General features: G+C 45.8%; 3 protein-coding genes and 1 long non-coding RNA gene across 6 annotated transcripts in view; 3 read left to right on the forward strand and 1 right to left on the reverse strand.

The window, feature by feature from the left end:
- pkn2 (protein kinase N2) overlaps positions 1–7,289 on the forward strand; it is a 50,485-nt gene extending 43,196 nt beyond the window's left edge. For all 3 annotated transcript variants that reach the window (XM_020710772.2, XM_004078725.4, XM_011486119.2), the window contains exons 17-23: positions 3,241–3,417; positions 3,536–3,598; positions 3,670–3,746; positions 4,622–4,764; positions 4,833–4,940; positions 5,931–6,011; positions 6,100–7,289. In XM_020710772.2, the coding sequence (XP_020566431.1) occupies positions 3,241–3,417; positions 3,536–3,598; positions 3,670–3,746; positions 4,622–4,764; positions 4,833–4,940; positions 5,931–6,011; positions 6,100–6,303 (853 nt within the window). In that variant the 3' untranslated portion in view covers positions 6,304–7,289. The remainder of the gene's footprint in view (positions 1–3,240; positions 3,418–3,535; positions 3,599–3,669; positions 3,747–4,621; positions 4,765–4,832; positions 4,941–5,930; positions 6,012–6,099) is intronic.
- Positions 7,290–8,774: 1,485 nt separating this feature from the next.
- On the reverse strand, positions 8,775–14,751 carry gtf2b (general transcription factor IIB). Its single transcript, XM_004078643.4, has 7 exons — positions 14,656–14,751; positions 13,896–14,008; positions 12,045–12,178; positions 10,799–10,945; positions 10,355–10,484; positions 9,643–9,924; positions 8,775–9,468 (listed from the first exon to the last, which is right to left on the reverse strand). The coding sequence occupies exons 1-7, from the start codon at positions 14,670–14,672 to the stop codon at positions 9,335–9,337; spliced, it is 957 nt and encodes a 318-aa protein (XP_004078691.1). The 5' UTR covers positions 14,673–14,751; the 3' UTR covers positions 8,775–9,334.
- Positions 14,752–16,818: 2,067 nt separating this feature from the next.
- On the forward strand, positions 16,819–18,328 carry LOC110016807. The gene is made up of 2 exons (XR_002292144.1): positions 16,819–17,893; positions 18,057–18,328. It is a non-coding gene; the product is annotated as an uncharacterized LOC110016807 (long non-coding RNA).
- A 522-nt stretch (positions 18,329–18,850) lies between these two features.
- Positions 18,851–25,462, forward strand: lrrc8d (leucine rich repeat containing 8 VRAC subunit D). Its single transcript, XM_004078644.3, has 2 exons — positions 18,851–19,187; positions 22,167–25,462. The coding sequence occupies exon 2, from the start codon at positions 22,169–22,171 to the stop codon at positions 24,719–24,721; it is 2,553 nt and encodes an 850-aa protein (XP_004078692.1). The 5' UTR covers positions 18,851–19,187; positions 22,167–22,168; the 3' UTR covers positions 24,722–25,462.
- The last annotated feature ends 420 nt before the right edge of the window (positions 25,463–25,882 follow it).

The following is a 25,882-nucleotide window of genomic DNA, read 5'->3' on the forward strand; positions in this document are numbered from 1 at the left end:
CGTTCAGACACATGTATTCTGTCTTACTACGACTGACCTTCATGCCTCTTCTTTCCAGAGCAAACCTCCACCTCTCTAGCTGTTCCTCCACCTGCTCTCTACTCTCACTGCAAATTACAATGTCATTCGCAAACATCATTGTCCAGGGAGATTCCTGTCTTACCTCATCTGTCAGCCTGTCCATCAGCATAGCAAACAAAAAAGGACTCAAAGCTGATCCTTGGTGTAGTCCCACCTCCACCTTGAACTCCTCTGTCTGACCTACAGCACATCTCACCACCGTCATACTTCTCTCATACATGTCCTGAACTACTCTGACATACTTCTCTGCCACTCCAGACGACCTCATACAGTACCACAGCTCCTCCCTCGGCACCCTGTCATACGCCTTCTCTAAATCTACGAACACACAATGCAGCTCCTTCTGACCTTCTCTGTACTTTTCCATCAACATTCTCAAAGCAAAAATGGCATCAGTGGTGCTCTTACGGGGCATGAAACCATACTGCTGCTCACAAATCTCCACCTTCTTCCTAAGCCTGGCTTCCACTACTCTTTCCCACAGCTTCATTGTGTGGCTCATCAACTTTATTCCTCTATAGTTGCTGCAGTTCTGCGTGTCACCCTTGTTCTTAAAGATCGGGACCAGAACGCTTCTCCTCCATTCCTCAGCCATCTTCTCACTCTCTAAAATCCTATTGAACAACCTCGTTAGAAATTCCACTGCTGTCTCTCCTAGGCACTTCCATACCTCCACAGGTACGTCATCAGGACCAACGGCCTTTCCGCTCTTCATCCTTTTCAGAGCCTTCCTAACCTCATCCTTTCCAATCTCTGCTACTTCCTGCTCCACAACAACCACATCTTCCTCCCTTCTTTCCCTGTCATTTTCCACGTTCATCAGCTCCTCAAAATACTCCTTCCATCTTTTCTGTACACTCTCCTGGGTTGTTAGCACCTTTCCATCTCTGTCCTTAATCACCCTTATCTGTTGCACGTCCTTCCCATCTCTGTCTCTCTGTCTGGCTAGCCTGTACAAGTCCTTCTCTCCTTCCTTTGTGTCTAACCTGTCATATAGCTCATCGTAAGCTTTCTGTTTGGCCTTTGCCACCTCTCTCTTCACTCTACGCTGCGCTTCCTTGTACTCCTGTCTACCTTCCTCAGTCCTTTCTACATCCCACTTCTTTTTAGCCAACCTCTTCCTCTGGACGCATTCCTGTACTTCCTCATTCCACCACCAAGTCTCTTTACCGTCTTTCCTCTTTCCAGATGACACACCTAGCACCTTCCTACCTGTTTCCCTGATAATCTCTGCTGTAGTTTCCCAGTCATCTGGAAGCTCATCCTGACCACCCAGGACCTGCCTCAACTTCTGCCTAAATTCCTCACAAGTTTCTTCATTCTGTAGCTTCCACCACTTGGTCTTCTTTTCTGTTTTCCCTCTCTTCTTCTTCCTGACCTCCAGAGTCATCTTACACACCACCATGCGGTGCTGTCTGGCTACACTCTCTCCTACCACCACTTTGCAGTCAATAACCTCTCTCAAATGACCTCGTCTACATAGGATGTAGTCCACCTGAGTACTCCTACCTCCACTTCTGTATGTCACTCTATGTTCCTCTCTCTTCTGGAAGTAAGTGTTGACTACAGCCATTTCCATCCTCTTCGCAAAGTCCACCACCATCTGTCCCTCCAGATTCCTTTCCTTCACACCAAACCTGCCCATCACCTCCTCATCACCTCTATTGCCCTCACCAACATGCCCATTAAAGTCTGCTCCAATAACAACTCTCTCTCCTCTGGGAAAACTCTCTATGACCTCATCCAACTCACTCCAGAATCTCTCCTTCACTTCTAACTCACAGCCAACCTGTGGCGCATACCCACTGACTACATTCACCATCACCCCTTCGATTTCTAACTTTAAGCTCATCATCCTGTCTGAGACTCTTTTCACCTCTAGAACACTGTTTACAAACTCCCCCTTCAGAATCACTCCTACCCCGTTTCTCTTCCTATCAACACCATGATAGAACAGTTTGTATCCTCCTCCAATACTACGTGCCTTGCTGCCCTTCCACCTTGTCTCCTGCACACACAGTACATCTACCTTCCTTCTCTCCATCATGTCTGCCAGCTCTCTGCCTTTCCCTGTCATTGTGCCAACGTTAAGAGTCCCTATTCTCAAACCTATGTTCCTGCCTTTTCCCTTCTCTCTCTGGCCATGGACCCTTCTGCCTCCCCTCTTTCTTCCACCAACAGTAGTCAAATTTCCACCGACACCCTGTAGGTTAACAGCATCGGTGGCGGTCGTTGTTAACCCGGGCCTCGACCGATCCGGTATGTCTAAAGTGTTGTGGATGATTCGCATGGTTATTTTGGCAATTTTTACGCCGGATGCCCTTCCTGACGCAACCCTCTCTATTTATCCGGGCTTGGGACCGGCACAGAGGCAACTGGCTTGCAACCCCTGTGGCTAGATTAAACTCTTTTTGCTCCTGAATTGTTTTAATTCCTCTCTTAATTTATTTCATAATTTAACCCCTCTTATTGATTTGCAAAACTTTTTTAGTTATATTTATGGAATAGCTTTTAGTTTGAATTGATCCCTTGAAGACAGCTGTCCGTCTCTCCTAAAATCCATGGAAACTGGACCAAACGGTTGAAGTCCTTTGTTCTCTGATGTCTGACATCGAGCACAAACACCTGCATGACAGGTGACCAACAGTTTCAGCCCCACATTGTCCTGAGGGGGCTTCATAAACAAACAGGTGTCATTAGGGTGGTCCCACATCTCAGCTCTGCCATGTGGACCTTCAGCTGCTTTCATCAGGTTCCTCTGACGCCAGCCGTGGGGTCTCACCAGTGCAGCGTTCGAGTCCCGGTGGAGCACCACTGCTGGACCTGCAGAGACGGTTCTGAGATGGTTTCTCAGGCCAAAGCAAGGAAGATGATTCCCTGTTTGGTCTTAGGACACACATCAGCATCCTCTCGCAGTCAAACCCAGAAATAATCAATCATAAATACTTCTGAAGCTTTCCGTGTTGTTTTTTCAGCTGCTGTGACGTTTTTCAGAAATGAAAGCTAAACTTGAGCGTTTGTCCTTCCGTTGATGAGCTCCTGGTAGATCTGCTGGATTACTGCAGGGGTTCTGAAAGCCTCCTGGGGTCCCGGCTCAGACCAAACGGGTCTTGACGGCGTTTCTCTGGGAATCATTCTGGTTTCTGTCTCTGTCCTCAGCCTGATGTGCGAGAAGAGGATCTTTGAGACGGTCAACAGCGTCCGCCACCCCTTCCTGGTCAACCTGTTTGCGTGCTTCCAGACTCCGGAGCACGTGTGTTTTGTGATGGAGTACGCGGCGGGAGGCGACCTGATGATGCACATTCACGCCGACGTGTTCTCAGAGCCGCGGGCTGTGTGAGTGGCCGCTCCGCCCCGCTCCTCCTCCTGGCGTGGCGTTGACAGTAAAGTGCATGAAAAGGTAGCCAGGCGAACGCTGGTCTGTCGAACTGACGCCTTCATCTGATCTCTGCAGGTTTTACGCTGCCTGCGTCGTGTTGGGGTTACAGTTCCTGCATGACCACAAGATCGTCTACAGGTAAAGTTTTAGCGTCGCTTTTGTGTGATGTGCCGCTTCGTTTGTGACGTTGACCTTGTAACTTTGCTCAGAGACCTGAAGCTGGACAACCTGCTCCTGGACACGGAGGGTTATGTGAAGATAGCAGACTTTGGGCTTTGTAAAGAAGGTGAGATGAGAATCTGTTCTAAAATGTAAAAGTTATGAGATGAAGTGTTATTTTAAACATGTTCTTTCTCTGTGAACTGTTTGCGTTTGGAGCTCAGACTGAAGAGCAACCAGTCGTCCATCACAGCAGTTGAAGCAGCCGTTAGCGTTCTAGCTGCTAAGTGCTAGCAGAGCGTGGCAGCAGAAGGCGCCACGTTCTGCGGGCACCGCCTCGCATCAGGTGGAGCGGCGGCTGGCGGTTCAATCAGACTGAAAAATGCTCTAAAAATATCGAATGGCGTGTATTTCTTTAACCTTCCTTAAAGGTCGTAAACGCTTTACAGCCACATAAACACACCGCTAGGCTCCGCTGCCGAATTCGGACGCCAACCTGAAACCACCAGGAGCAATGTGGGAGTCAGTGTCTTGCTCAAGGACACTTCAACACATGGGCGTGCAGAGCGGGAACCAAACCTGTGATGTTACGATCAGAGGTGGACCGCTGCACCCCAGCCGTCCCATAAATGAAATCCCGGCTGTATCAGAGCATCAGCTGAGTGCCGCTCACTGATTGGCTGAAGAGTTTTCACTTTGCTACCTGACACACGCAAACTGAAGGGGCAGCGGCCGACCAGGTGTTCAATGATCAGACATGGATGGACCCCGCAGAGGTGTGACCTGTCCCAGGTGAAAGTCCTGCAGTTCCAGCGGCTCCTGGTCGGGAGGCGCGGTCCACATTCCTGGCGATTTGGGTTTTTCCATTCATGCTTCATGTCCGAGTGAGCCTTTGGGGGGGGGGGCAGAGTTTCCCTGTGGATCAGAACCCTACTTCCTGTTCGGACCCAGAGCGTTCTGACGCGTCGGTCCTTCTTTTCTGAACGTCTCTGCTTCCTCTAGGAATGGGCTACAGGGACCGGACCAGCACCTTCTGTGGGACCCCTGAGTTTCTGGCCCCCGAGGTGTTGACAGAGACGTCGTACACGCGCGCCGTGGACTGGTGGGGGCTCGGCGTCCTGATCTTTGAAATGCTGGTTGGAGAGGTGAGCCGTGTGTCCTCAGGCCGCTCAAAGAGTCAACTCTTCATCACCAATCCCTCATTTGCTTTCAGTCTCCCTTCCCTGGTGATGATGAGGAGGAGGTGTTTGACAGCATCGTCAACGATGAAGTGCGCTACCCACGGTTTCTGTCCACAGAGGCCATCTCCATCATGAGGAGGGTACGCGGTCAGCATGAGGGAGGAGGGGGGTCACGGCTGAGCGTGTGCTGCACGCGCTCAGTCCACCGTCACGCACCAGAAATACTTGCTTACGAACGCAAAACAGACAAACGCGCTAAATCTGAACTCAACCCAACCTTCCATGCTGGGAGTCAAGCAGGAAGGCATTGGATTCAAACCTGCAACCTCCCAGTCAGGGTGCAGAAGTTACCACCTCTGCTAGAAAAACAGAGGAATTACTACAAAGTGTGTTAAAAGCTGGCTGAGGATCAAACAACACGTGTGTTTTTAGAGGAGCAACGCGTGTGTGGCATTCAGACAGGGAGGCCGATTGTGCAGGTTTGGTCTGTAATGTTCAAAGAAAGGACACAGTTCCAGAATCTGCATCGTGGATCAGAGCATTCAGTGGGAGAATCTGGGACTAAAATGGTTCTTCATCGTCCCGGGTTAAACTATATCCATAAAGATTTTCATATATGACCTTTGGAACACTAAAGAACCATTTTTAATAATGTTTTATTCCTGAGTTAATTTTCCTACCAGGAAGTAATACGACTCGATCCCTGAGGCTCCGCCTCTCTCTCTTTGTGTGTGCCGCCCATTTTATGACATCATCAACAGTGTGTCTGTGTTTCTCCCACGAAAAAAAACTTTTCCAAAGATGGATGTTCATATTGTTTATACATAAAAAAAGCGTTTAGCCGATCACCGCTAGCTCCTCTGAGAAAGTGGGCGTGTGCGTTAGCCTGGAGGCGGGGCTGGAAGCCCAGACTTTTCCTGGAAGGGGTGGATCTCAATTAGTGATGTCACAATATGAGAACCTGCTCCTTTGCATGGATTGGGCGGGGCTTTTTTAGGGAAATACTCAGATCAAAATACCACTTTGGAGTTGATTATAGTGAGGAATTAACATTCTAAAACACTTCAAAACTTAAAAAGTTGATTGTTGTATGATATCGGCCCTTTAAGTTTAACCTTTTGAACTCTCAGCTTCTGAGGAGGAGTCCAGAACGGCGTCTGGGAGCAGGAGAGAAGGATGCAGAGGAGGTGAAGAAACATCCCTTCTTCAGGGTGAGCTTGAGTCTAGTCCGTCTTGGTTTTAATCTGATTGATCCTCAAACTGAAACAGAAAGCTGAACTTCCCCTGCTCCCCGTACAGAACATGGACTGGGGCGGGCTGTTGGCCAAGAAGGTGAAGCCGCCGTTCGTGCCGACCATCCAGGACGCCAACGACGTCAGCAACTTTGATGAAGAGTTCACCTCAGAAGCTCCCATCCTGACCCCCCCCAGGGAGCCCCGGATGCTGAACTCGGAGGAGCAGGGCCTGTTTTCGGACTTCGACTACATTGCTGACTGGTGCTGATTTCACCCCAACGTACTGTGAAGAGCGCAGCCTTCTTCCGGAGCGCCTCCTCTTTCCTGCCGACATGGAGAAAGGAACCGTGTGCCATTACAGGAGTCCAGGAGAGGCCTGCAGAGGACAGCGGGCGTTTTAACCCACACGAAGAGCTGTTTTCTCTTTTAAAGAACAAATGAATGACAGTGACAGACTGACGGCGGCGGCGGCGTCCGCTGTCTGACCACTGAGAATGTTTTTACCCTGGAACGCTGAGGAGACGCTTCCACCACAACCACGTCTGTAGCCGTGTTCGTACCGGTTGTCCTGTGCCGACTGTTGCTCTGCAGACGACTTGGCCTCATCTGGGTTGAACAGAAGTCTCCCATCAGTCACTTACAGCAACCTTGACTACTACTTCTTCTTCTTGACTTGAAAACCAAGCGAGCCTGAACGCCACACTTCCCTCCTGGTTGTTGGAGTTCAGGTCGGTTAACCCATCAGGCCAGCCGGCTCTGCATCCCACGACTTCCTGCAGAAAGCAGAAACTTTTCAGTTCAAATGCCTTTGGCGCCCTCTAGTGGCTCCGCGTGTTTTCATTACCTCGACACAGTTAGCGGGCGGGACTGGACCCGGTCCAGCTGCCAAAACCAAAATGAGCTCAAGGGGAAGCGGCTCCATGAAGCCAGTGCAGACCGCTGCCGTGTTTCCATGGAGACCGTTTTAACGTGGCGTTGTTGAGAACAGCAGTCTTTCAACGTGACTCTGACCTGTTGACATGAATCACTTCGGGGAGGGGGGGGGGATATGTTATATACATACTGTATGTACACAGTTGAGCTGAAAGCACTAATTTTATCTGTAGTTAAAGTTTAGCAGTTCCTTCATGAGAATAGATTGTACAGTTGTTTTCTGTCTGAACGGTACACCCATCAGTCCCACCTGCTGCCGTTCGTCTCCTCTCACTGTTTGTTACCTATCATGAATGCACAAATTAAACCTTTGGAATAGTGGCTCTGCTTTCAGCCATGATCTGTAAACTCCTGAGGTCTGAAACATCGGCATCACCTCCTGCTGCTCTGCACTAAAACTCTCAAACCTTCTGTTTCAAATCATGATGCAAACCGATTTTATGTAACCCTTGTGCTATCCTGGGCACTTTAACATTGGGAGTTGGGTCATCTAGACCCACTAGACAGTGCTCTGAACCTTTTTTCTTCAATGATTTGTGATCCTCACTGGTGTCCATGGATTAAATGAAATCTTTCCACCTTTATCCACCTTTGTCATGGTAGGGAGAACACGTCAATGCAAGGCTGGGGTCATCTAAGATAGCACAAGGGTTAAGGGGTGTATGATTAATCCATTTTTGTGCCTACGACCCAATCAGATCCATCTGTCTGAGGCAAATCGATAATCAGGTTGACTTATTCCATTAGGAAATCCTTTCAAACTGAGAAATTGATCATCTGTAATGGAAGATACCATCTAGATTGAGGTGGGGTAGGTTTATGTTATTCTAAGATAAAAAACGACCAATCACAGCAGACAACACTCATGTGATGTCATTAACACGGATCAGTCCATCATTCCAGTCCAATGTGTGGAAAGACTTTGAATAAAGTCATGTGACCATCCAGTGTCTAGAATGTTCCCTTTGGATTCTCTGGATGTGGAAAAACAACAGTGGACTGAACTTTAGGAAACTAAAATTTGAATGGATTTAACATTCATTCTAGTTGATTTGTTTGTTTGTTTGGACACAGATTTCATTTCCACTTGATGATCTGGAAGAAATCCAATAATCTGGAAAACTTCACTGTTCAGTAGCAGGAATTTCTGTCTGAGTCTCACTGCTGGAAGTTTGGATGAAGATGATCTGGATCCACTTTAGGTCAGAGGATCAGAACGATCAACATAAAACCATGGTACCCGTAGAGTCAAACATCGACTGTTTTGTCTGCTAAACCACTGAATGCTTTTGAGGAAATTCCACCAGAAGTCACAGGTTCAAGGAGAAAGAACAGGTCCATGTTTATGTGCAACATTTGAAATGTTGATCCATGTCATGAAAACCTAAATCTTATTGTGGAACAGAAGGAATTGGTTAAATTTAAAAAATCTGATGGATTTTTGCAGAAATAAGAAATTTCAGATGAGATCAACAGAGATGCAGGAGACTCCAGGGGGTCCGGAAGAGACTCCAGGGGTCCACAGGAGTTTCTAGGGGTCCACAGGAGACTCCAGGGGTCCACAGGAGACTCCAGGGGTCCACAGGAGGCTCCAGGGGTCCACAGGAGACTCCAGGGGTCTGGAAGAGACTCCAGAGGTCTTCAGGCGTGCATAAGGAGTCCACCGCTCTGAACGGCTCAGGCCTTCCCAGAGGGTTTGGTGGAATGAGGCTCCAAATAACTGAAGGTAGGAAATATCTTTGGCAAAAGCTTTTGATATTTTTCAATAAAACGTAAGCAGAAACTTCTTAAAATTTACACAAAATGTAAGAATTCCAGTTTTATCAAAAGATTTTACATTTTGAACCTCTGGTTATACACAGGAATCTGAAAGTGTGAGTTACGTCTTTGGGGTAAAGAATCCATCAGTGAGAAACGTAATGCTGAAGACAAAGTTGCTCACAAATTTGTCAACATTTTACCGTCCTTCAGAAACATTTCAGCAGAATATTTGCAGAACTTTACAAGATGAAGATTTTTTTATTTTTTATAAAGAACCGTTTATTGTTATTCAAACCACGAGATGATTCATGAAAATCGTCATCTTAAATTACTAATTCAAACAAAATAGAAGCTGCTTCTTTTCTACAAAAACAGTCTTAGGGGTCGAGTCTGACACCAGCCTAAAACTGCGAGCATGGCCCCCCCCCTCCGGGACATTTACACATGGTACAGTCTGTACACACAACTGAAATACTAAACAACAGTCTGGAATGTGTGTCCACTTTATTCTGTCGAGGGATCCTTCCTGGCTGAAAAATCCTCCCACCTTCACAAATTCAAAAGCAGAACCAGAGACGGAGGAAGAGGTTGGAGGTTGGTCTTCCTCACAGCTGGGGAAGCTTGTCGACGGGGGTGTCAAACTTGAAGTCGGGAGGGAAAAGTTCAGCAGCGCGGGGGTAGATGAGCCTGTAGGACTGCCTGATGGTGACGTCCGCCACTCCAGCAATGTCTCCAATTTCTGTAGAACACAAGAACCCGGTCTGTAAACTATCCAGAACATCTGCTCCAACAGGAGAGGATGGACCCAAACGGTCCCCAGCCTCATGTTGCGTTTAGGTGCAGACGGACCTTCTCACCGGTCTCTAACATTGGTAACATTGACATTTGGGTCATTTCTGTCGTGTGGTCTCACCTTTCTGAGTCTTCTTCTCTGCAGACGCCTGAGACGCCATGTAGATGGCTGCTGCCGCCACGGAGATGGGGCTTCGACCCGGAACCAAGTCCAGCTCCACGGCCTTCCTCGCAATAAAGGTGGCCGCCATTTGAACCTGCTTGGGCAGGCCCAGGTTGGAGCAGAACCGGGACATGAAGTCCCCCGTGGTGATGAGGTCCACGCTGGTCTCCAGAGCCTTCAGGATCAGCTTGAAGCACCGACCAATCTCTTTCTTGGAGATTCTGGAGACGGCACAGATCTCTGCAGAGAAACGCTGCCGTTAGCTTGGACGTGTTGAAGAAATCTAGGGATGGCCAACATTTGCAGTTCAACGGTATCGGTCTGATATTAAAAAATCTACCGATATTTTTCTGACTGTTTTCAGGCAAATGTTCTTTTTGATAGAGATATGTGTTCTTAATAGATAGACCTAGTTGAGGGGGAGTTTATGGTTACAGTTATGTCCAATATTCAATAAATGCTCTGAATGCTGTCAAATATATTTACATGACGGTTTTAAAGTGAACCATGTTCCTATGAGATTCTGTGCTGTATGTTAAAAAAGTCAAAGTGATTGTCCAGCAACCTCTGCGTTGTTGTAGACACTTGAGTATCTGCAGACATCACCCATCAGCTGCAGGGGGAATATCTGTTGTCGGTATCGGATTATTATTATTATAAACTGGCTGACCTTTGAAGGTTCTGGGGACTCCTTCCTGTCTGCAGGCGATGTAAAGGCAGGCGGATGCGATGGCGTCGTTGGCTCGGCCCTTCAGGCTCTTCTGCTCATAAACTTGCTTGAATAAGTTGTTGGTTCTGTCCTGCAGAGCAAAGACGTTTGTGAAGCTCAGACTGGAAGTGTCATGGAGGCATGAGCAGTCAGGACCCATGCAGAATGTTTCAGGCCTCTGAAGAGGCCTCCTTCTTCCTAGGACCTGAACCTCAATGGTGTTCAGCTTACATGAAAACCTTTATCGTTGACCTGCTCTTAGGCTTCATGCGGTTTTTAGACATGAAGGAATATGAAATCTAACACGGCGTCAGCAGCAAAGAGGAGGGACAGGAACCGAAGTACGACCGCGCTCAGAGGGCGGGACTTAAACGGTCAGCTGATGTGCTCAGATGTTCCACTCACTACGATGTTCCGGGGCAGGTTGATGCGGTCGGCCATGGTGCTGATCTCTTTGAAGGCGTGGAGCATGGCCCGGTCCGAGCTGCTCATGGTCCGCCGGTTCTGATACTTGGAGTTCCCAAATTCATCAAAGCTTGCAGACCCGGTTCCCTGGAGAGAAGAACCCAGAACCCACATGTGGATGAGCCGTGTTTCACAAGAAAGTAACTTTACTGCAACATGAAAACCAGCAGCAACATGAAAAGCAGAAAACCATCAACTTCATGGTGAACGCACAGATGAAAGACATTCACCCACAAGAGGGGATACGTGCCATCCAACCCTCCCTCCCTCCCTCCATCCATCCCTACATCATCCAACCATCCACCCATCCATCCATCCATCCCTACATCATCCAACCATCCATCCATCCATCCCTCCCTCCATCCATCCATCCATCTATCCATCCATCCACCCACCCCTCCATCCATCCATCCATCCATCCATCATCCAACCATCCATCCATCTATCCATCCATCCATCCATCCATCCATCCATCCCTACATCATCCAACCATCCACCCCTCCATCCATCCATCCATCCATCCATCATCCAACCATCCATCCATCTATCCATCCATCCATCCATCCATCCATCCATCCCTACATCATCCAACCATCCACCCCTCCATCCATCCATCCATCCATCCATCTATCCATCCATCCATCTATCCATCCATCCATCCATCCATCCAACCATCCATCCATCTATCCATCCATCCACCCCTCCATCCATCCATCCATCCATCCATCTATCCATCCATCCACCCCTCCATCCATCCATCCAACCATCCATCCATCCATCCATCCATCCATCCAACCATCCATCCATCTATCCATCCATCCACCCCTACATCCATCCATCCATCCATCCATCCATCCATCCAACCATCCAACCATCCATCCATCTATCCATCCATCCACCCCTCCATCCATCCATCCCTCCATCCATCTATCCATCCATCCACCCCTCCATCCATCCATCTATCCATCCATCCAACCATCCACCCCTCCATCCATCACCTGAACCACAGCTGTCACTCTACCACTAGGGGTGCAATGGATCACAAAAGTCGTGCGAGGTGCACACGAGGAGGTGGGGGGGTTATCTGCAGTAGACATGTGTGCTGAACCGTGGCTAGAGATCCGTAGGAATCATCCGTGATCTGTTGGACCCCTATCTACAGCTAACCACAGGTCTGCTGTCCCACCTTGCCGATCATGGTAGTTAGATCTCCTCCGTTGAGCAGAGGGTTCTGGGCGTCTCCCACTCTGGATGGATCTTTCTGAGCTTTCTCGTTGGAGAAGGTTCTCCACTCTGAACCCACATCAATGACCCGGTCACCTAAGGACAGAAGGCGTGAAGAACCAGAACCGTGATGTTAGAAAGGCTGAGTGGAAACTTTGATTACACGCTGAATTACTTGTAATTGATTTGAGCAACAATCTCGTTTTTCTGTTTAAACCGTACTTTGACGGTTCTGGTGGATATTTGTTGATGTGCTTTTGGTTCTTCTTTGACGTTTCTGAGGGATAAATTGTGCTACACTGATCTGTGCACACACTGCAGACGTACTGCTTTGTACTGTTGTGTGTAAATGATGCAGATTCATCATCAACATTAAAATAAGACAATCAGATAAAGAAAATGAAAACTGTGGTCGTTCCAGATCAAAGTCCTGGAGCTTTGATCTTTCTTTGGAGGAAAAATGGCTGAAAATAGATCCGTGATGAGAATAAAATGGACTTCCTTTACAGGTGACATAATTACCATAATTTCCGGACTATAGAGCGCACCTGATTATAAGCCACACCCATTACATTTTTAAAGGATAAACCATTTTGTACATACATAAGCCGCACCTGTCTAAGCCGCCCGCATGTGCCCACATTGAACCATGTGTTGTAGAATGGATGTGTACGTGCTGAAACCGCTCGCCGGCGTGTGTGAGAAAGAGGGGGGAGCTCGTGCAGCGGGATAGGAAGAGGGAGCATTCTCATTCACTCACGCTCCTTCCCCCTACACACCCAGTGTGCTGACACAAACACATACTCATTCTACAACACCTATGTAGTTAGTTCATTAGGTAGATTTAGTTGTTACTGTTATTTGTTAAAGAATAATGCGTTGTAATTATTACTTATACCGGTATTTATTTGGAAACCGCGACACCGTGACTTCTCCTGCTTCTTCATCACCGCGGTGATCAAAAATCCCACACCGTCACAGCTCTATTCCAAACAGTGCCTGTGACACGGCAGTAACACGGCAGCAATACGGTAGTAACAGCACTAACAGGGCTGGTTAAAAAAAACATCGTGGTAGAAGTCACTGAGAGCAGCAGTAACTTATTGGCGCTCGCCTCTGCGCAGCACGAACTTCCTGTGCACTGAAACCATGGAAGTCTTCCTCCTCAGTGTCGGATTGGAAAAGCGTCAGATATTCTTCACCACACACGCTCTGTGTCTCTCCTTCGTTGTCGCTGTCAGTGTCACTCTCATCCTGAGGTAAATTCTCTCCTGAGTCTGCACTGTCCTCTCTGTCACGCAGCAGACCGGCTTTTCCAAACCCGTTGGTGATGGTGGATTTTTTCACACTGCTGTTAACCATTGCTTTTAACTTGAAAGCTGCCTCATATGCATTTCTTCTTGCATTTTCCATGATGAGGGTCTGTTCGTGCTATTCATTCAGAAAGCGGGAATTTACATTAAACTTGTGTCTTCCTCGACACATATACCTTATCCCCCGTCTCACTCTTTCCTTTTCTGCTCGAGCGCCCCTAGCAGCCGTTAGAAAAAATGCATAAATCAGCCGCATCATTGAATAAACCGCAGGGTTGAAAGCGTGTGACAAAAGTGGCGGTTTATAATCCGGAAATTACGGTAGCAGGGAAAAAAAAGCTTTTAGGTTTGTTCAAAGCGCATGTGAAGGTCTGACTGTGGAGGCCAGGTCACACAGAACTCTTTACAGCTTCAGCATCAAGACAAACCTCTCCAGCTATGGACCCATTTTACCTCCAACAAATGTAGGCCAAGTACAGGTTTATCATTGAAGTACTCACCTACAACAAGCCCACACTCGGGGCAAATCATGTCCCCAGCGCGGTAGTCCTCCACCAGGATGGCATCAGGATGGTTGGGACATGTCACTCTGGGTAAACTGAGAGCATCTCCGCTGCACAAGCAAAACACAAATGATAACAAAAATGTTAAAAAGGAGCACAAAAACAACAAATAAATGACGAACAAAGAAAATCCCTTAAAGTCGATGTTCCGCTACATTCTCCAAGGAAGAAGCCAGACACCTTGATAGGATTAACAAATATTTATTAAGTCTACAAACAGCCTATGTTTCCAGTATTTATCAGTCGCCTGGTTCTGTAGTTGCTTGTGTCATCTACCCACCAAAACAAAACGCGTTGAATTATGGGAAATACCCATTTCACGATCGCTTCAACTTTCCTAGCATAAAGAAATATTAACGAGTTTAAGTCCCGGTAAATGTGCGGACGTGCGCGTTTCCACGGAGTTTCAGGCTGATCCAGAACTCCTTCAGGCCAACGTTCAGATGTCAGAGAAACGACAAAACCGGGAGTTCTAACGGGCAGCCTCTTCCGTGAAGCTGCCCGCGAGCTAGCTGGCTGTCACGGACGGAGTACAAAAGACTGAACATTCCCGAGAAGAAAAATGGAGCCCGACACTTTCTACCGCCAGAGTCCCACGGTCAATCACAAGACGCGGTGGTTTTTTACCACGAGACACTTTGAGTCACATTAACAAAGAAAACCGGGCTTTGAACGGTTAGCAGCCATTGCAACTCACCGACTTGTCGAAGCCATCTTCCTCCGCTCTCTTCTCCCGGACGGATGCAGCACTTGTACTTATAGACTATTCTGATCACGTGACCAACTACGGGAAGTCAAGAAGGCCAAATAAGTTTAAAAATAAATAAATAAATAAAGTCAAAAATATTGTGTCACCTTTGGTGAAAAAAATAAACCTGTCCCTTTCTTTTACATTTCAGACCCAAAGCGAATAAATCATCAGACTACATTGCCTGCAATGTTGTTGCCGTTTACACATTTGACAGGTCTACTAGAAAGTTGAAGTTGGGTGATCTTCTTAGTCTTCATTCGTGTGTTCATGATGAATACACACGTTGTGTGTTGTTGTGTTTCAGCTTTTCAGGTTTATGTTGACCCCACAGAGACCTTCAGACACCTGATCGACCATGAGGGGCAGGCTTTGGCCCCTCGCGGGCCAAAGGGTTGATGTGTAAATGAGCTTAGTTAAGGTCGGGGTAAACTAGTCATGGTTAAATTTGGGTTGGGGAACTGTTCAAACCTGAGTGTGTGCTTCAGTGTCTTTTTTTCTCTTTACATTGTTTTTTTTCTTAAGCTTCTTTCATTTATTTTTAAGCTAGCATTACTAAAACATTTAACCAATAAAAACAAGTTAAAGACCCACTTTAATGGAAATCACGTTTTTGGTGTTTTTAATATGTTCTAATGGCATTTTTCTCATGATATGATATGATGACATATATAGAAAATTAATCTTAAAACTGCATTTCTGCCCCAAAAAATGTTTTTTTTAATGCATTACTGTTCACAACACATAGAACAAGTATGTATGACAAGAACAATAGTCATAAAAACGGGACTGCCAGGGGATGGCATATATTACAATAGAAATATTGTAAAACACATCACAATACATTGAATATGTTCAAAGACAGAGAATTTTCATAAATACGTATTCCCTTTTTTGTTTGTGCTATTAGAAATAGTACATAAATACGATTCTAATTCTTTAATAAATACAGGGGGGAAAAGTTGTGAAATTTTGATTTGTTGATGTCTAACTTACTTTATATTATGATTGGATTAATTTTCAATTTTATGTTTGATTTTATGTTCTTTTTATGTAGGCCAAATATGATTCATTCAAATTTCATCTGAAATTGTGAGTCAAATTTGTGATTTATAAAACAAGTACATTCTTTCCAAAACTTTTTTGTAATATTACAGTTCCAAAATAGGTGGCTGATTGTTTCTGGGTGTTCTTAACAAAGAGTACAGTTAGGATTTGAAAAAGCTTGTAGCAGTGACGTAGAACTTGCAACGGCAAACCAGAAGCTACCTGCTCCATTCTGATCATCACCTGCAGACAAATAGATCCATGAACATCTTTGTTTTCCTGGTGTCAGATAAATGCATCTAGACATTAAAGAAAAACACAATTAGAAAAAACAGACCACAACAATAATCAAGTTTGTCATCCACGAGGGAGAAAAGCAAATGTGGCAGAAAATGTCCACCACATTTCTCTTCTCAAATGACTGCTTCTCCCCGTGCTCCTTTTATTAAGAATTCAAGTAGGAGGTAACAATTTCCAGACAAATAGAAAAGTTCATTAGGGGGTGTCGTATAATGACCCATTTGGGTGGATTCTAAGTTCAAACAGTATTCTTTATCAGCTCAGGACAGTGTGTCGTTAAAGCCCCTCATCCTAGCTGGGGATGAGAAACAGATGAACAAACACAGAACTGTTTTCTAAAAAGGTAAAAAGGTAGCTCTGAGTTAACATTTAAACATACATTTAACCAAATACACTTAAACAATGATAATAATAAAACAATTTCGTTCACACCTGGTCTGAGCTGGAATCTGGATCTAAACTGTACGGATGGATAGGTACGATATTTCTGCCATTTTAGTTGCACTGATAATAGATGTGTACATCCATATGTGGTCTTATCACCCTCTCACGGTGGAAAAATTATTATCTGAGCTTCTTCATCCACTAAATCATCTTCAAATGGACACGCCATGCTGCTTCACCTCTCTGAAAACAAACTAACCTTCAACTAAACCTGCTCCAGACCAGGTTATGTTCAGAGCATGAGTTTCTATGAACTAAGCATACCCTGAAACATACCACTGTTTTTGGAACCGAAAGCTGAGGTTATCCACTTCCTTAGCCTCAAACTTACTGTGGTAACTAGCATAACCTGCTTTCTGGAATACCCCCCTGGTTTTCCTCCTTCAGAGCAGCCTAAAGCAAAAGGTCAGCATTACTTGAACACCGCCATGTGCAACAGCAGATGGAGCTATAACCGAAAGAAACTTATTTGGCTATCCAGTTTCCCAAGCTCACTGTTTTCAGAAGAAGACTGTGTTCTCCTTTTAACGGACAGAGCTGCTCGCCGCCATCATTTAGCAGTCAATTGAATTTAAAGGCTCACCGCTGATGTCAGCTTGGATCAGTGACACGACAGCGAGTCACAGTCTATTGTCACACACGGCATCAGCAGAGCTGAGCAGCCATTTATGACTCGATTTGTTTTGATGGATTCAAAAGACATGCATTCTAGGAATTCTGAGTCAGTCAAAAAGTCAAAAGAGTTCCTGCCGCATCTGTGCTTGTCTCAGAAACAAGTCATGACATGATGGCGAGCATGTGCAACAGGCAGACTTAAGGAAAACAATTTTTTCTTCAGGTTTTCTTATCTTCCTTCAGAAATATGAATCATTTCCTGAAGGCAGCATGCCACCTAAACTCAAATATTAACATTTTTGCAGTTCCTGATGTTTTAATTAAGCAAACCTCATGCAGCTACTGCATTCCTTCAGCCTACCACAAGACCACACATGCAGCCCTTCAGCGCAGAGCCGATGCGAGCTGAAAGCAGAGGTCTGTGCTGGGTAATTTACAACAGCGTCTCATGGGATAACTCGGTAAACTGGTTGCCAGGACCATTTCAGCAGCTTTCATTTAAAGGCCAACCCAGACAGGAAAACCACAGTGATTAACCATTAAACCACATACCTCACATGCACCTCTTCTTCTTCAACCACTAGCATGCCATTGCACCACACAAAAAAGCTAAAAACCACTTAATAATGAATCAAAACATCTCCATTACATTCGTTTCTGTCTAAGATTAACTATTTGGCACAAATGAGACGGTCCGTTTTCATGTGGAGTTTTTAGTTCAATACGTTCTTGCCTGAAAGCACGTTTTGGAGGATAACATAGAAGAAGATGACACCCAGCCGTGAGTAAACATTCTTGTGTCTCACTCACACAATGTAGTTTCTGCAATGCAGATGAAACTAGAGAGAAAAAAATGAATAATCTGTTTATTAGTCTGCCGTGATCCTGGTGGTTAATTTCAGATGGTTTATCCCCCACTTTGGTCATTTTCTCTTCTCCATCAGTCACCGTGCAGAACAGTCTGAGTGGTAACAGGCTGGCAGCAGCCAGCAGGTCAGGACCGGTTGAAACCTGTACGGATCGACTGCAACTGACACTTCCTCCCTCCACCCAGCAGTGCAGCATCGGGCAGGTCCAGGAAGAGCTGGGCGGTTATCTTCAGACACAGTTAGACACAAGGAGAGACTGACAGAAACACACAAGTCCTCATGAGTCAGCTAAATTATTACCAAGTCTCACAAGATTGTGCTGCATTAAAGGACTGTTGGAAATACGACACCAAGATGGAAATTTGACTCTGTTTTGTTTAGTTCTATGTGAACACATTTCCTTTTGCTTTAAAATAGTAACTATTGTAACTGCACTACTGAAGCTACTACTACTAAATTTGCGGCTGTTAACTCGTCCTTAAAAACAGATTATTTTCAGAAGATATTTATTGTATACATACAGATTAAATGTATACAGATAGAGAAGACGGTCAATTAACCAGGGGGGTTACTTCACAGTCCTGTTTTTGTTTCTATTTCTAGCCTGATCTTGGCCAAGAAGCAAAATCCTTTGTGGGACTATCCTAACATTATTCCGTTTTGGAGGAAACATCACTTTTTTCCCCGTCTAGTTGACAATACATTTACTGTATTCAGATTAATAATCAGAATGTTGTTGTTTCCGCGCCTTTGCGGGGTTTGATAGTTGAATGTTAATTTCAAAAGTATCCGTTTTTCCAAGCCGAACGTGAATGCAGCGGCAGATAAAAGTGCAGGCGGGCGTCTACAGGAAGTGGCTCCTCCGTCCTCGTCCAATGAGAGGCGCTGTGCTGGACTCCACCAGCGCAGACTGCGGGGTCCATGTTGGTTCTGTCTGCCCTCCCCAACACTCCTCAGGATGGAAGTCTACCTGGAAAAACGGCACCACGCGCGCACTGAGGTATGGGGGTAACCGTTCGGAAAGCCCCGCGACCACGAGCGCCCCCCTCCCACACGCAGGCGCGCGCGCGTCTCCAAACTGAGCTCCTCCAGTTTCAAAGGCGCCGACAAATGAGGTTGAAGACGCACCTGATGAGCGGCTGAGAAAGAAAGTGGCATGTGGCGGGAAGAGGACAGCACCTGCACCGAGATAACCCTACTGTGACGGTGAGGACACGGGGTCATGCTCCCCTCCTGGAAATGTATAGATTAGTCATTACAGATGAGGTCAAAGCACTTCTTTCTCCCGCTAAGTGAAGGAGGTAACGCCGGATCAATGCTGTTGTACCGGGTAAACAGTTTTCTCTTTGCTGATTCTCTCATCCATGTCTGTATGTCACCTGACCCACAAACTGAAAAAAAGCATTACATGATGAACGAAAATCCTTTTAGTTCCTCTTTTGAAGACCTCGTTGTGTTTTGTTTATAACGTAAGTTTAACCACCACGGCCGTTTTCCTCTGATTTAGCCTCACTTGATTCTATCGGTTAATTCATTTCAGGTTTTTTTTCGTAACTCCGCGGTCACGTGGGAGCATCACTGCGCGTCAACTTACAACTTTTCAAAGCAGGCTGAGACTCCGCCCCCCCCCCCCCCCCCAGGTGACCCCGCCCCCGCTAACGTGAAGCTTTTCTTAACCGTTGAGGTTAAAGGCGACACAAGCCTTTCGGTAAAGTGCGTGTTTTTGTCGAGCAGCTGCAGCGGATGAACACAGGGAGGCGCTGCGTCTGCTGTCCCCCACCAAAGGTCTTTGGTTTATTCTAGGACAGGCGGCGCAGGTTGGAAACTAAGACCTACAAACCTTCAGTTAGACACTCAAGTCTCTGGTTGTCCATTCACGTCTGTAAACTCTTGGGGTTTGACTCGTTCACGTGTTTTTATGAAACTTCGGCTCTATTTTTTTAAAAACATTCCAATCCCCTGAATGGCTCATGTTTCATGCATCCCATAATGCTGCAGTCCAAACAAAGGCTCTCACACAGCTTTCAGGGCTCTGTGAATGAAATGTGTGCCTCACGCCTGCAGTGTCAGGAGAAGAAACCCACGAAAGTCTTCGCTCTGTTCGCTGTAACCGGAGCAGCATGTCCAGACTCGGTGCGGACTTGTTGTGCTCTAGTAAATGAAGCGTCTGAGGTTTAAATGTGGCAGAAAGTGAGACCTCCGCCAGGTGAAAGTCAGCAGTTTTCTCAGTTACACATTTACAGCCTGATGAGGCCTCAGCAGAGAGAACACGGCGCTTTTAGGGGCCTGATCCGGTTAGGCTCCAGCAGGGTCTGTCGGCCCAAACGAGGATTATAATCCTCAATGTTCCTCTTGTCATTTTACCAAAGCTTACTCAGGGTGAAGGGAGGAAAAGCTCTTTTTTCTTTTGTGCAACATTTGTGCGACATTTCTCCCCCAACTGGTCCTCTTTAAGAACCATTGGGGTCTCCAACAATTCTCTTTCAGTTCAAACCTCCATAATTGGGTCAACCAAAGCCACCTTTTGGTTCCATGTGTGTTTGAGGTTTACTTAACAACAACAAACAAAAACATTCAGAAACAACTGTTTTTAAATTTGCCAATAAGAACGTAACACCTTTGAGTTGGCTCATCCTAAGCCTGGCGTAATGTAAAGAATGCAGTAATACACAATCCTTCTTACATTTGGCACAGTGATTGTGTGACACTCTCACCGTAAACATGCTGGTGTTCAGTAGTGATGCAACCGTTCACTTTACCTACGATTCCATTAAACCGTGTAACATATGGCTCGATTTTTGATCCAGAATTGTGGCGTCCCTACTGCTCACAGCTGCCCTGACTGTACCGGGCCCGAGCGCAATGGTTTGTCTGACGGCATCCTGACATGGAGTCCCACTGCTTCCACAGTGGAAGCTGGTGATTCCTCTCTTCCTGGGTTCACCATCCACCACAGATTCTGGACTCAACCTGTCAGAATTTTCTATGTGTTATGGGGGTTTCCATGTAACGGATGTCATATCTTTAGGGAATCTGATTGGTCAGTTTTTAACTAGAAATAAAGAAAAAATATCAGGAAGAAAAAAAAGATGTATCAGATTCAGAATGGTTCTTGTGACCAATAGAATGGCTAACAGCTGTTTATTTCTCTTTAGAAGTCTTTGGGATTCTGGCTTCTTGCAGCCACTTCCTGTTTGGAACACCAGGGGGGAGGAGTCACTCAATCCAGTTCTCTTTATACAGTCAATGGTTTTGAGTCAAAGTTAAATAAAATAATTTTAAAGAAAAGAAGACCCATAACAATAGAAGCTCAGAGAGAAAAAAAGCGTAATGAAAACAGAAACTCTAAACGCTAAAGATCAGAGTCTAGGACTGGATTAAAAGGAAAGGAGTTTGATTGGATTTTATTTTGAATGGTTTATTTCAAGCAATCAAATAAGAATAATACACAAAAACAATACAATGATTAGTTATACATTCATACAATGACATATCAAACTTAGGATAATTAGACATATTAATAAATATTGTTTGAAAGGGAGTGGAAGGAAGCGAAATTATATAATTCCACCCCCGTTATACCATAACCATTTTATTACATGATTTATCCTTATCCGGTTCCAAAATTTTATCAGACAGAATTAAGAATCCTTAAATATCAATAATTCACATGAAAAAGATGAATTACTTGATATATTATGTAAAAAATAACTTTTAGAAATCAACATGGCTAATGCAGATCATTTATCCAAAATATAAGCAGATTATGTTACTTATAAAAGTCATATATATGATTAAAAAATACTATATCAGTAAAATAGACATAAATCTTCATAGCAACATTTAATCAAGTATCAAAAGTTAAAATATGTGCAAAATTATGTTACATTAAGAAAAATCACAAATCAAATTTTCGATTTTTGGAGCAAGTGAAGTAATACCATTAGAAATCAATCAATTTAACCATTTTCAATAATTGAGTTAAAGTGCTTTGGTGGTGAAATCTCCTCACATTAACAATGAGAGTAAAAATGGATGAATAATTGATGAGATAACATCCACAAGCTTTCCTCCAATACATAATTGAGCAGAGAAGAACCGACTTCCAGCGGGTGACTGTTGCTTTCTCTCTATGGGGTAAACATAAGGGATGTTTCTCTAAAACTGGAACTCTGTTTGTTGCAGCAATGTTCACACTCACTGAAGTTGCGTCCCTGAACGACATCAAGCCCACGTACCGCATCCTAAAGCCATGGTGGGACGTCTTCATGGACTACCTAGGGCTGGTCATGCTCATGCTGGCCATCTTTGGGACAACCATGCAGATCTCCAAGGATCAGGTGTCCTGTCTTCCGTGTCTGGGACAGCCAGAAGATGCCTCTGGAGGTAAAGCCAACTCCTTTCCCCAGAAGTGCTCTGGGAAGGCTGGGTCATCGGCACCCATTGGTGACTCCATTGCAACTGCTGTCCCACTGGTCAGCAAGGATCTTCCAGATGAGGCTGTTAATGAGATTCACTCGGTACTACATACCTCTGCAGAACAATACCCAAATCAGCCTCCACCAACAGGTATCAAGACAAACCTGGACTTTCAACAGTATGTCTTTATCAACCAAATGTGCTACCATATTGCCTTGCCTTGGTACTCCAAATACTTCCCATACCTCGCACTCATCCACACCCTCATTCTCATGGTCAGTAGCAATTTCTGGTTTAAATACCCCAAAACCAGTTCAAAGATTGAGCACTTTGTTTCCATCCTGGGCCGCTGTTTTGAGTCACCATGGACGACCAAGGCCTTGTCTGAAACGGCATGCGAGGACTCAGAGGAGCACAAGCAGAGGCTGACTGGGGCCTCGTCGACTCCACACCAAATGTCTTTGGAGGAAAACAACGAAGGGGCCAGTCCCAGCCAGGCCACCCCCATGCTCGGGGTCAAGATTTCGGCAGACAAGCCTGTTGCAGAAGTGCCGAGCAGCATGACAATCCTGGACAAGAAGGATGGGGAGCAGGCCAAAGCTCTTTTTGAGAAGGTGAGAAAATTCAGAGCCCACGTGGAGGATAGCGACTTCATCTACAAGCTCTACGTTGCTCAGACTGCTGTCAAAACGGTCAAGTTTATCTTGATATTGTCGTACACTTCGACCTTTTTGGCTGAAATCAAGTTTTACCATGTTTGTGAACCCGACATCAAACAGCTGACGGGGTACAAGACTTTCTTCTGTACCCACAACATGGCTTACATGCTGCGGAAGCTGCTCCTCACCTACGTGGCTCTGATTCTCATCTATGGAATGACCTGCCTCTACTCTCTGTACTGGGTGTTCCGACGGCCTCTGAAGGAATACTCCTTTGAGAAAGTCCGGGAGGAGAGCAGCTTCAGCGACATTCCTGATGTCAAAAATGACTTTGCATTTCTCCTGCACATGGTGGATCAGTACGATCAGCTTCATTCCAAGCGTTTTGGTGTCTTCTTGTCAGAGGTCAGTGAAAACAAGCTGAGGGAGATCAGCCTCAACCACGAGTGGACCTTTGAAAAGCTGAGGCAGCTGGTCTTTCGTAACGCACAGGACCAGCAGGAGTTGCATCTCTTCATGCTCTCTGGTCTCCCAAATGCAGTCTTTGACCTGACTGACCTGGAGGTGCTGAAACTTGAGCTGATTCCAGAGGTCAGGTTCTCGCCAAAGGTGTCCCAGATGACCACCCTGCGGGAGCTTCATCTCTGCCACTGTCCCGCCAAGGTGGATCAGACAGCTTTCGCTTTCCTTCGAGATCATCTGCGCTGCCTTCACGTAAAGTTCACCGACGTTGCTGAGATCCCTCCGTGGGTGTATTTGCTAAGGAGTCTGAGGGAGCTTAACCTAACTGGAAACTTGAACTCCGAGAACAACAAAATGATCGGACTAGAGTCCATGCGAGATTTGAGGCATTTAAATACATTGTGCCTAAAGAGCAACCTTACAAAAATGCCCACAAACATCACAGATCTTTCCCCACACTTGATCCGTTTACTGGTCCACAATGACGGATCCAAACTGCTGGTGCTGAACAGTTTAAAGAAGATGTCCAGCTTGATCGAGCTGGAGCTGTACAACTGCGAGCTGGAGCGAATCCCCCACGCCGTGTTCAGTTTAACCAACCTGCAGGAGCTCGACCTGAAGTCCAACAACATCAGAACCATAGAGGAAATCATTAGTTTCCAGCACCTGAAGAGGCTGACGTGCCTGAAGCTGTGGCACAATAAAATCATCAGTATCCCAGCATCCATTGGCCAGATCAGATCCCTGGAGTCTCTGCACCTCTGTCACAACAAGCTGGAGGCCTTGCCCCCGGCCCTGTTCACCCTGCCGAAACTGCGACACTTGGATGTAAGCCACAACTCCATCACAGTCCTTCCTCCAGACGTGGGACTGCTTCCCAACCTCCAGCACCTGGCCATCAACTCCAACAAGCTGGAGGTGCTGCCCAAGCCTCTGTTCAGGTGCACCAAGCTGAAGGTGCTGTGTCTGGGAAACAACGGGCTGACCACCATCCCCGAGACGGTGGGCCAGCTGGTCCAGCTCACTCAGCTGGAGCTGCGGGGCAACTGTCTGGAGAGACTCCCCGCCCAGCTGGGAAGCTGCCGCCTGTTGCACAAAAACGGCCTCATTGTGGAGGACCACCTGTTTGACACTCTGCCTGTGGAGGTGAAGGAGACCATTAGCCGAGAGACCAACGTGTCCTTCACCAGTGGCTTGTAGTCCAGAATGTAACCTGATGACGAACCAAACCAGAACTCTGTTTTTAAAACAAAAAAAAAAAACAAAGCATTGTATTGATTCTTTTAATGGATTTTTAGAAGAACTTACTAACTATTATGGCTGAATAGATTGAAATGGCTTTTTCTAAATGCATAATCACTCAGCTCTGTGCTTTTGTACTGCTTTGTAAAGTCCAAACGGAGCTTTCTCTGCTTGTTTCCTTCACTTCAGTAGTTTGTGCCGCTGACGGTGTATTAGACTCCTTGTCCTCTTAGTGCTCAGGTATAAATGAAACCACAAATAATGTTTGCCTTAACTGCTGCTACTTTTGTTTTAAAGGACTTTTACTACCAAAGCGCCAAAAATGAATGAAACCTTTTCTTTTTCATGCAGTCTCATAGAGACAGATTCAATGTAAAGTTTAGTTTTTGTTTCATCTCCAAAGGAAAAAAAAGATGTAGAAGTTTGTCTGCAACGGCCTGTACCATGTCATTTTATGTGTAAGAATCTAAAGACTGAATAAATCTTCTTTTCTGATGACCTATGCAGCGAGCAGCCCGCTTCCCAAAGGATCTCAGTAGGTTAGGTGATGTGCTTTAATATATTGCATGCGTCTGAATCTGATGATGATTTTAGAGCAAAGTAGAACCTGCCTCGGTTCTTTGAGTGTTCTCAGAGCGTCTGTACCACCTCTGTGCTAAAGGGTCACAGATTTATGGGACAATAAAACAAGATTCCAGACGGCTGTGTATTCTATATTTGTCTGGCTCGCGTGCACACGGGTGAGCACGGAGCTGCACACAGGATGTTGCTGCAGCGTCTCAGGTTACTGCGCTGCGCCACAAACCCATTAGTGCTGCAGTTGAAAACAACAACCCTTAAGGTTCTTGTTTTTTCTCCAGTGGGCCTTCTTCTCCCTGTGGAGCCGTTTTGATGCTTTTTCTGTCTTCATTTGAGGGCGGATCACGGAAGCTGCGAGGACGTCATGTTTCATCTTCAGTGTGGTTTCAGCTTCTCGTCACTTCCTTTTTCTGGCTTTACTTGATTTTTTTCTGAATGTCAGTGAAAAAGCTGCTTGACTTGCTGTGATGCTGAGGATAAGTCCTGCAATCTTTCATTTCTGCTTTAACTGCAGATTCTCCTTTTACTTGCAACCAATTA

Source organism: Oryzias latipes, chromosome 17, assembly GCF_002234675.1.
Source record: "Oryzias latipes chromosome 17, ASM223467v1".
In the NCBI taxonomy this organism is placed as follows: Eukaryota; Metazoa; Chordata; class Actinopteri; order Beloniformes; family Adrianichthyidae; genus Oryzias; species Oryzias latipes.